General features: G+C 35.6%; 1 protein-coding gene and 2 pseudogenes across 1 annotated transcript; 1 reads left to right on the forward strand and 2 right to left on the reverse strand.

The window, feature by feature from the left end:
• The first annotated feature begins 1,436 nt into the window (after positions 1 to 1,436).
• LOC143550892 (glutathione S-transferase T1-like) lies at positions 1,437 to 2,786 on the forward strand. The gene is made up of 6 exons (XM_077041452.1): positions 1,437 to 1,551; positions 1,722 to 1,795; positions 1,882 to 1,942; positions 2,057 to 2,110; positions 2,204 to 2,486; positions 2,568 to 2,786. The coding sequence occupies exons 1-6, from the start codon at positions 1,487 to 1,489 to the stop codon at positions 2,739 to 2,741; spliced, it is 711 nt and encodes a 236-aa protein (XP_076897567.1). The 5' UTR covers positions 1,437 to 1,486; the 3' UTR covers positions 2,742 to 2,786.
• A 770-nt stretch (positions 2,787 to 3,556) lies between these two features.
• LOC143550889 (putative copper-transporting ATPase HMA5) lies at positions 3,557 to 5,186 on the reverse strand (annotated as a pseudogene).
• A 112-nt stretch (positions 5,187 to 5,298) lies between these two features.
• On the reverse strand, positions 5,299 to 9,380 carry LOC143550895 (putative copper-transporting ATPase HMA5; annotated as a pseudogene).
• Positions 9,381 to 10,891: the final 1,511 nt, after the last annotated feature.

The raw sequence follows: 10,891 nt of genomic DNA on the forward strand, positions 1-10,891 counted from the left end.
ATTTAACAAAGTTAGTGATTTGGATGTAATTGGCAAGAACTGGGAAACGTGGAGGGTCCATATGCAAAAGAATAAACTTTTTGGACTAAATTCACATTATTTGTCAAACCACAAGTACGAAAATGACACTTTACTCTTATTATTAGTTATTACTATTTATTAAGAGAGGATTAGTAAAATACTCTTGCCATCCACCAACCAACTAACGGTAGTGGCTCATATCGGCAATAAGAAAAATACGATGGTTTAACACGCACAATTTAAAAATCAGTTGTTAAACGTGCTCCTGTCTATATTACACAGGGAGACGAATCATAATTTTCCTTATAAATTATAATCACAATTTTTGTTTCTAACAATTAAAAATAAAATAACCTTTGATTGTTAGTCCTTCCGTCACTACACAAGATGATGTAATAGGTATGTTTCAAAAACTCAAAACCTATAAAGAGGGAATATTATAGTTCTATTATACATTTTTGATAGCGATTGATGTATTCATATTTTGTCTATGAAATTTATTTAGCTTTTTATTTTTATAACCTGACCTGACCTAATTTTTTTTAAAAATATAATACATAGTACAAATAACTGACACTAAAAAATGTCTGCCATCCATGAAAAAAATTTATGGTCCGCCAGCAGTCAAATTTTCTTTTGTTTATATGGCCGTGGTGGTGAGGCAGCCCATCTGCCGATGCCCACATCAGGACACACAGGGTGATGATCCGTGATTATTGATCCGATGTGGCAGTGATACGTGCCATATTCCAAAACACTAGTTACTTGGTCCATCTCTATGTTAGCTTCACGTTCATCCTTCACTTGCATGTAGTTAGGAGTTCCCTTTGCATTGTTAGTTAATTTATTATGTTACATGTTTCCCATGACTTCAGTAGCTATGTAGTGTAGGTTTTGCATTTTATATCCTATAAATTGCACTTGCATTCTCAATATAAATGAAGAAGAAAATTAATAATAAAACAACGTCTCGTTCTCTCTATTATTTTTTTGGAGTCTAACTCGCTCAAAGAGTCACTATTTTGGGAGATTAGCCATCTCAAATCGGTTTCTATCTGACAGCCCGTGATATATCACGTAACGTATATACACGTAAGCATTTCCTAACTGTTACGCCGCATATGAGAAAACTCAGAGGCAGAATTTTACAAAAGAGTGGTTGACTATGTAATGGAAAAGGTACAAACAATAAAGTGTGACCAATTATCCAGAATTCACACATATAATTTTAAGTAGCCAATGAGTGGAAAAGGACAATATTACTAGAAGGTGTGATGTGTGTATAAATAAGTACCACAATTAAAAGACATAATAATTTGATGCGTTCATATAAAAAACATACCACGTGATCATAAAAGCTTCATGTATATAAACAAACAAGATGCTGCACTTTAAAGTTTAAACCATTCCTTCATCTTTATTCTCTAAACTCATAACTCTTAGATTTGAAGTTTGTGACAGAAAGATGACGCTTAAAGTCTACTGCGATCGAATGTCTCAACCGTCTCGTGCAATTCTCATCTTCTGCAAGTAATAAATTTAGCATCCTAGCTCCCTCTTTCTGTTAATTGATTGGTTCATGTTTCTAGATCTTTCTGTACAAATATTCCGATCGGATGATATTATTTTCACTTAAAGTTCTGTGATCAATTATGTTGGTTTATGTGACTAATGTGTGTTTTTTATTATGTTATATGAAGGACTAATGGGATAGATTTTGAGGAAATAACTATAGAAATCCTTAAAGGCCAACAACATAACCCTGAATATAAAGGTTTGTTACTTACTTAACCACCATCTTATTATTGATTTTGTGCAGAATCCTACATATTCATGTTACATTAATCTTGTTTTATGCAGCAATAAATCCCATGTGCCAAGTTCCAACGATCGTTGACGGAGACTTTACGCTCTTTGAGAGGTTTGTGCTTCTCATTTTATTATCGTTTCCTATATTATGTAGAGTTCAAGGTTTATAAGGTTTTATATAGCTTCCAATACTTAAAAAAAGTAATAAGTTTGTGTACTTTCGCAGTCACGCGATTCTTATCTACTTATCTTGTAAGTACCCAAGAGTGGCAAGTCACTGGTGAGTCGTGTATATGTTTATACAAATTCTAAACTTTACCTTAAAACCATTCTTGCTGTAATATGTGTATTTATGTTTTGTATTTATATATAGGTATCCAAGTGATCTTATTGAAAGAGCTAAGGTCCACTCTGTTTTAGACTGGCATCATGCCAATTTACGTCGCGGGTCAGTTGGAGTTATTGTAAACAATGTCATCTTTCCACTAAATGGCCTGCCTTCAAATGCTCAAGCAACCGAAGAAGCCGAAAAGACACTTGAGAAAGCGTTGACTGTATTAGAAACTTATTGGCTAAAAGATGGACCCTTTTTGGTTGGAAGATCCCAACCGTCCATTGCTGATCTCAACTTGGTATCTGAAGTCATGGAACTTCAGGTAATGGCATAGAAATGTTTAATCTTATTTATTTTTTTTCAATCTTTTTGCATCAAGACATTAAATTACATCAGTTTGCAGCTTCTGTCTGCGGAGCATCATGATCGGATATTAAGTCCTTACAAGAAAGTTCTTAAGTGGGTTGAAGATACAAAGAATGCAACCGCACCTTATTTTGAAGAATTTCATGGGGTTCTGTTTAAAGCCCGGGAAGAATATCGTGCTCTGCTGGCAGCAAAATCTGGGAAAGACTAGTGAAGTTGTGAGACGATACACGAACTCGCCCTTTATAATGTCTTGATCGTTGATTTTATGAAGTGTGAAGGTTGATTTAGTCTGTCAACGGTTATTGAGGATTTTGGAAACAATGCATATATATGTTTACTGTTTCTGGTGTTTTTATGTGTTTGGATTAAATAAATGCCTTAAAATGTTCATGTTCTCATGTGTACGTTTTCGGTTTCAAATATTCATATTAACAATATTCTCAATTCCAACATAGCCCAACTTGCTATATGAAGTCACAGTCTTGAGGTAAAAATACAAAACTTATTAAAATGTCATGTTCCTGTTTGTTATAGATAATATTCCATCTTTCAGACTTCCGCAACCATAGTTAGTGATAGTTAACTCGGTTAGTAGGTCAAATAGCACATGTCTATTAATTAGTGACTATATATGGAACTTTGTACACTAACTAGTACATTACAAGTATAAAACATTAAAACTACCACACACACACATTTTGTACTTTAAAATTACTTATATCTGCATTCAAGCAGTAGTAATTCCTTGTATCTCTAAAGTCTCCAGAAACCTGGGCCTTTTGTAATACTTCAACAACAAAGAGCAACATACCACGCTCACCGATGACGCAGCCATGGCGGCAGTCGAAATCTGGTGAACGGAATAAGAATGCCAGCAGCGATTGGTATCCCGAGAAGGCTATAACCCAAAGCCCAAATGTAGTTTAGCTGGATCCGAGTGAATGCTTTTATTGACAGATCAATTGCTTTTCATTAAAACAACGTCGGCCACTTCTATGGCTGGTGAGTTGTTGATCCGGTATCCTACATCGCCACCGCATGTCCTGAAGCCTGAATCAGAAAGATAAACAGTTGACTTTATGGGAAAAAAGTTGACTTTTTGAAAAACATTGTACATTAGCAATCAATTCATAGAACTCTTTTAAGTGCCATGTTCTTTAACAACCTTGTGTTAACTACTAGTGGCTTGCCAATTGAAAGAGTCCCGGTTTTACCAATCACAATGCAATCCACCTCTGCATAATAAATGAACATTACCGAATGAAAATAACTTAACATAGATGAACGAATATACAGCAAACACCATTTAAAGTAAACGTGATATCAATCTGTTGGGCCTAAAAATTAATGAAACTATACTAAATTGTAATGGGCCTAAACATATAAACAAACAGACATAAACAAATGAAAGAGACATATACTCATGTTCGTTCATTCAACTAAATCAACAAAGCGTTTGCTAATATTCATTCGTTTATTAGAGTAACAAACTTTCTGCCAAACAGTTAACTGAATATTCGGTTCGTTTACAAGAATAACAAAGCGTGTTACGCATTAAAGGAGAAATTTACTAAACTAACCTTGTATGCACTTTCTAATACTTGACCTCCTTTTATAAGAACGCCCTGAGTGGCCCCCACTCCAGTACCAACCTTTTATCACAGCAGTTAGAGCAGTCAAATCTAAAGCACCCATGCAGGCTAAAACCAACTGAAATACCAAACTGAAGAGCAAGCTGAAAGAGTGAAAGCTATCCATGGAAGACGGTATCCAAGATTTTTACCAGTCAAACTTTCCAGAAATAAACCAAGGCAAGCCATGTGTACAACAATAAACATTTATACAGCACGGACAAAAAAGTGTATATAAGCATTTGATATTGAAAGCATAGAACGATAAACAAACCATAGGCACAAAGAATTTGGAAATCCGATCAGCAAGTTTCTGAACTGGAGCTTTAGCCATCTGGGCTGACTCAACAAGCTTTACTATTTGTGAAAGTGCACTTTCTGACCCGACCCGTGTCGCCTTAATATGCAAAACACCATTCTCATTAACCGTACCCCCAATCACAGGGTCACCCTTCTTTTTACCCAAGTAACAAGCCCATCAGAAGCAATCTTTGCACCCGGAAGAATCTTGATGATATCATTCCTTTGAATCAACCGACTGTCAATCTCTTCTTCATTTGCAACATTCTCTTGACTATCAAAAGTCAACAGTGTCGCAGAATCCGGAGTCAAATCCATAAGCTTTGCAATTGCCTCAGATGTCATTCCTTTTGCCATAACCTCTAAATACTTTCCAAGTAAAATAAACGAAATGAGCATCGCACTCGTCTCTAAGAAATCAGTAGCTTCAAAATGTGGTGAATCAGCGGCTGTTAACACAGAGTAAACTGAATAAAAGTAGGCTGCAAATATTTGAAGGACCAGGTGTAGAATCTTCGACCGATAAAAAACTGAATTTGAGTGGATAAAATCCACCTTACAGCAACTTGTTAAAAGTATCTAATCTCTCAATTTCATGTGCAGCAAATTAGGTATTGTGATTGTGGGAGCTCCAAGCAGTACATGTCTAGTAACTTAGTAAGCGATTAGTATGTATTTGGATTTCATCCCTCTTGAACACCAACACACACACACTAGCTCATATACGTTGATTTTACTTGAGCTTTGTACACCAACTAGTGCATTAGAAGTATAAAAACTTAAAACCACCTTTATTAACTAAACTACATTAAAATCACTTATATTTACAATCATTCAAACAATTGTTATTCCTTGTATCTCCAATGTCTCCAGAGTCCTAGGCCTTTGGTAACACTTCAACAACAAAGAGCAACAAACCACACTTACTGACGAGGCTGCCATGGCAGCTCCAGCAATCCATGGCGGCAGGAGGAATCTGGTGAATGGAAAAAGAACACCAGCAGCAACTGGAATCCCGAGAATGTTGTAACCAAAAGCCCAAATGTAGTTTAACCGGATCCGACTAAATGTTTTTCTTGAGAGATCAATGGCTGTGATCACATCTTCTAGATTGCTTTTCATTAGAACAATGTCTGCTGCTTCTATGGCTATGTCTGTGCCCGCACCTATAGCCATCCCGACATTCGCAGCCACCAATGCTGGCGAGTCATTTATCCCGTTTCCTACCATCGCTACCGAATGTCCCAAAGCCTAAATCAGAAAGAAAACAAGTTGACATTTTGAGAAAAAAGAAGTTGAAAAACAGTTTAACTTTTATAGAAAATCAAGGGAACTACTATTTACACCAATTAATGTGACTTTATTTAAAGCATATATTGATATCTTTTATAAATTTTAACATATAATGTTATATAAATTTCGAAAATGGCTTTGTGATATGTTTATTTTTTATCGATCAACAAAATTTTATAATTGATATGGCTTCATTTTTTATAAAAATTATAACGGAATATAGATTAAAATAAGCAACCCGTAATATGCCAGATTCGTTTTTTATTAAACATCATATATTAAACGTTATAAAAACACATAAATATATATTAACTAAAGTAAACCCAATTGGTGTAAATAGCAAATATCTTGGTGTAAATAGAATCACCCAAAAAGTATATTGACTTTTTGAGTAAAAAAGGTTGAAATCCAGTTGACCTTTAGAGTAGAACATTTGACCTTTTGAGAAAATAAAGTTGATTCTTTATGAAGAAAATTTGAAAACATTTTGACTTTTTGACAGAAAAACAAAGGTTAAAAAACAGTTGACATTTTATGAAGAAACAGTTGAATTTTGAAAAAAAAGAGCTCACTTTTGGATGAAATGGTTGAAAACAGTTGACTGTTTGAGAAAAAAAAGATGAAAAACAGTTGACTTTTTGAAAAACCATACTTGTAGCTCCTTCACTTTCTCGGCTTTGTCCTCCGGTTTGGCTTCAGAAACGACATCATTAATCCCAACTTCCTTAGCAATGGAATTCGCGGTTCCCCAGTTGTCTCCGGTCACCATTATACTTTTGACTTTCATTGACTGGAGTATAGCAATGACCTCACGAGCACCGGGCTTTAACGGGTCAGAAATGGCAAGAACTCCAGTGAGTTGACCATCTATACACACAAGAATCCCGGTCTGAGCCAATTCTTCAATTTCTGCCAAAATATCTTCAACATCAGTTGAGATACCAATGTTTTTATTTAATATCAAACTTTTATTTCCCACTATTATTTCTTTGTTCTGAACAACGGCCCGTACACCATGACCTGTTATTGATTCAAAGTTTTCAGCTTTGGCCCAAACAGGGTTCTCTTCGCCTCCTCTTAATTTCTTTGCGTGTTCGACTATAGCTTTGGCTAAAGGGTGTTCACTGTTCACCTACAACTTGTGTATAAATGTCAAAGTCAAATGTTTTAGGCCAACTAAAAAAGTGTGTGATACTTTGATGAACGTTGTACATTTCTACCTCCGCTGTAGCAATCAGTTCATAGAACTCTTTAAGTGGCATGTTCTTTAACAACCTTGTGTTAACAACCAGTGGCTTGCCAACTGTAAGAGTCCCGGTTTTATCAAACACAATGCAATCCACCTGCATAATGAAGCAAACGAGGTATGTTCATTTTGTTAATGTTCATTTGTTTATTAAAGAAACGAACTTTCTGCTAGACAGTTCACAGAACAGTCAGTTTGTTTATAGGCAGACCAAAGCATGTTACATATTCAAGGAGAAAATGACTTAACTGACCTTATGTGCACTTTCTAATGCATGTCCTCCTTTTATAAGAACGCCTAGAGTGGCCCCCACTCCAGTACCAACCATAACAGCGGTTGGAGTAGCCAACACTAAAGCACACGGGCAGGCTATAACCATAACCGAAATACCAAACTGAAGAGCAAGCTGGAAGCTATCCATCGAAGACGGTATCCAAGATTTTGGGTACTTGTCAAACTTTCCAGAAACAAACCATGCAAGCCATGTGGAAAACGAAAAGATAATAACCTGACACGAATTAGCGTTTATAGAAAACGAGTGTTTATAACCATTTATATTGGAAACATAGAACCAGAAACAAACCATAGGCACAAAGAATTTGGAAATCCGGTCAGCAAGTTTCTGAACGGGAGCTTTAGCCATCTGAGCCGATTCAACAAGTTGAACTATCTGCGAAAGTGCACTTTCTGACCCTACCCGTGTCACTTTAATATGCAAAACACCATTCTCATTAACCGTACCACCAATCACCGGGTCACCCTTCCTCTTGCCCACGGGTCGAGCTTCACCCGTGATCATACTCTCGTTTACATGACTTTTCCCCTAAGTAACAATCCCATCAGAAGCCACCTTTGCACCAGGAAGAATCTTGATGACATCATTCCTTTGAATCAACCGACTGTCAATCTCTTCTTCATTTACAGCATTCCCTTGACCATCAAAAGTCAACAGTGTCGCGGTATCTGGAGTCAAATCCATAAGCTTTGCAATCGCCTCGGATGTCTTTCCTTTCGCCTTAACTTCTAGATACTTTCCGAGTAATATAAACGAAATGAGCATCGCACTTGTTTCAAAGAAATCAGTTGCTTCAGAATGTGGTGAAGCAGCAGCTCTTAATACCGAGTAAACTGAATAAAAGTAGGCTGCATTTGTCCCCAATGCAATTAAAACATCCATATTTGCAGAACCATGGCGCAAAGATCTGTAGAATCTTCGACCGATAAAAAACTGAACCGGAGTCGATAACATCCACCTTACAAGATGACCTACAGTCATCATATTCACAATCTTGGTATCCAGTAAATGTTTGATTCCATTAATATACGGGAACACCATGGATGTTAAGAATACTGGAATTGTAAAAACTAAACTCCAAACAAACGATCGTCTATATTGATCGATTTCTTCTTGTTTATGAGAATCCAGCCCACCGCCTTTAGAATATACCTTAGCCTTGATCGGTCCGGATGACTCGGAACCAATTGACTCGATTAGTGTAATGAAATGTCTGGGCCCGGTTACATCTGCTTTGTAAGAAATTGAACACTTTCTGAGATTTGTGTCAATATCCACCTTTTCAACACCTAAAAGTGCTTTAAGAGAATCATGGATCATGTTTACTGAACCATTGTTGAACGGTCCATCAATTTGTAAACTTATGTTGCTAATGTGTTCGCCTGTGCTAATCAATATGGCTTCAAATCCTGTGTCTTCTATGGTTTTCATGAACTGGTCATGGCTGACCGTTATGGGGTCATACAGGACCGCAGCCTCTTCGGTTGCTAATGCAACTTGGGCTCTGTGAACCCCGGGTATAGTCCTTAGAACTGACTCACTGTACTAGAACAAGTTGTGCAGGTCATTCCTTTAATTAGTATTCGACATGTTTGAGTAGTATTTTCGTTCGTTTCTTCTATAATTAGGGTAGCTTCAAATCCTACATCTTCAATGGCTTCACGAATAGTCTCTTCCTATATATAAATACAAGATTAAAAACAACTGTTCAGCTTCTATGAACTAATTGATGATACAATTCAGTATCAACATTCGAAACCAAAACTGGTCTACTAATTGTTGATGGTTAAACGAACATGACCAAAAGAACTTTTATTCAGTTAGCTGTTGGTGCATGTCCGATAAAATATGATCAACCATTCTCACAAGTCACAACTATTCAAAAAGCAAGAAAACTTACATTAACATAACTTGAGCTCGATTATTCGACACATCAACAACAGCCTCCTTCTCTACTGATCCAGCACACGTCATTCCACTAACCGAAAACAAAACCTGAGCCTTCGTTGCCTCCGTATTGAGCGCCGGCAGTGATAATCCACCGTCACGTATACACGCCAGTGACAATAATTGTTTCTCCATTTTTGCTTGATCAATATTTGTTTGATTACACCACAACTAATTTAGTAAAAGCAAGTTGATTTATTTTTATCATTTTAAGTTGAGATGTGATTGTGTACCGGATATTTTTGTGGGCCCCAATAAGCAAAATATTATGCGCGGGTATCGTATGCATTTGACTACAATTTATATATATATATATATATGCTAGACGAGTGCCCGCGCGATGCAGCGGGTCTTTAAACGTGAATCCTATTAATCACGTAACAATTATGAGTGTTCATGGTTCGGTTTAAAACCTTGAACCAGTCATCGGTTTGGTTTCATCGCTGAGTTTTTTACTTTCAGTTGGTTGTTTTTTACTTCCTTTATCATTTCAAGTATCATATTTTGACTTAGTTGGAATTGATGATCCGGTTAAATTAATAATCATTTTAAACAAATTTTATTATCAAAGCTTAAACTGTTAAACCAAATCAAACCAGAACCGGACCGTTAATAACAGTTTGGTTTCAATTTTCAATGGTTTAGTTTTGGTTTTGGATGACAAAAGATGGGTACTAAGGGTTGGACTCACAGGCTTATAACTTAAAAACAATCAAAACCGGCATTGAACATCCCTACGTAACATGTTAATTTTTTTAATGGAAAAATTTATAACAATATTATACTCAAATTAAAGAGAATAAAATACTCGTTTTTATGGTGCAATATTTTTACAAAAACATTAACGTATGAAAAACTTATCGTCGTTTAAAAATCGTGGGTGAGAAGTTGGTTGAAAATTGAAACTAAAAATAGAATATGGTTAAAGATGAGGGGGCAAACTTGTAAGTTGGGTGATTTGTGTTTAAAAGACAAGTATACCCCTAATTACACATGTACTTTATGTATTAACACTTGTAAAACTCTTAAAATCAAGTGTCTTAATTTGCCCTTGTTTGGTGTATTATATATAGTATAGATATATATATAATATATATATAAACAAAGACACAAAAATCCTACGTGTCGCGATGTGGCCGCTCCCCTTTTTTTTGGAGTTATCAGATTTGCTTGGTTTTTAAATGGAGCATTCTCATGCATTTGACCCGAATTCATGGGTATGGGTCTTACCAAACCCAGATATTCCTTAAACGGGTTATAACATCTCATTAAATTAAAAACTAATCTCACCAAATATTGAATGTAAAAATCCTATAAAGTAGGGATATATTAAAAATTGATTTTTTTATTTTTTTTAAATATATGACTAATAATTAAATTAAAAGTTAAAATACCTTTATTGTGACAACTAACATATGTATGTAACGTACACAATATAACATATTTGCATATTGTTCTCTTATGGGCATAAACCCACAATAAAGGTGACAAATTTTATTTATGTAAAATAATAATACAGAGCTAATTTCCTAACGAGTCATACGATGTTTTCAAATATATAAAATCTCATATATGAACCAATGGGTTTTACCAAACTAATATAATTTTTAAACCGGGTTATAACATCTAATTTATTTGTGAAATAA

The sequence above is a fragment of the Bidens hawaiensis genome, unplaced genomic scaffold (assembly GCF_021521415.1).
Source record: "Bidens hawaiensis isolate Kalapana, Puna unplaced genomic scaffold, B.hawaiensis_p1.1 tig00016197_1, whole genome shotgun sequence".
NCBI classification, from domain to species: domain Eukaryota; kingdom Viridiplantae; phylum Streptophyta; class Magnoliopsida; order Asterales; family Asteraceae; genus Bidens; species Bidens hawaiensis.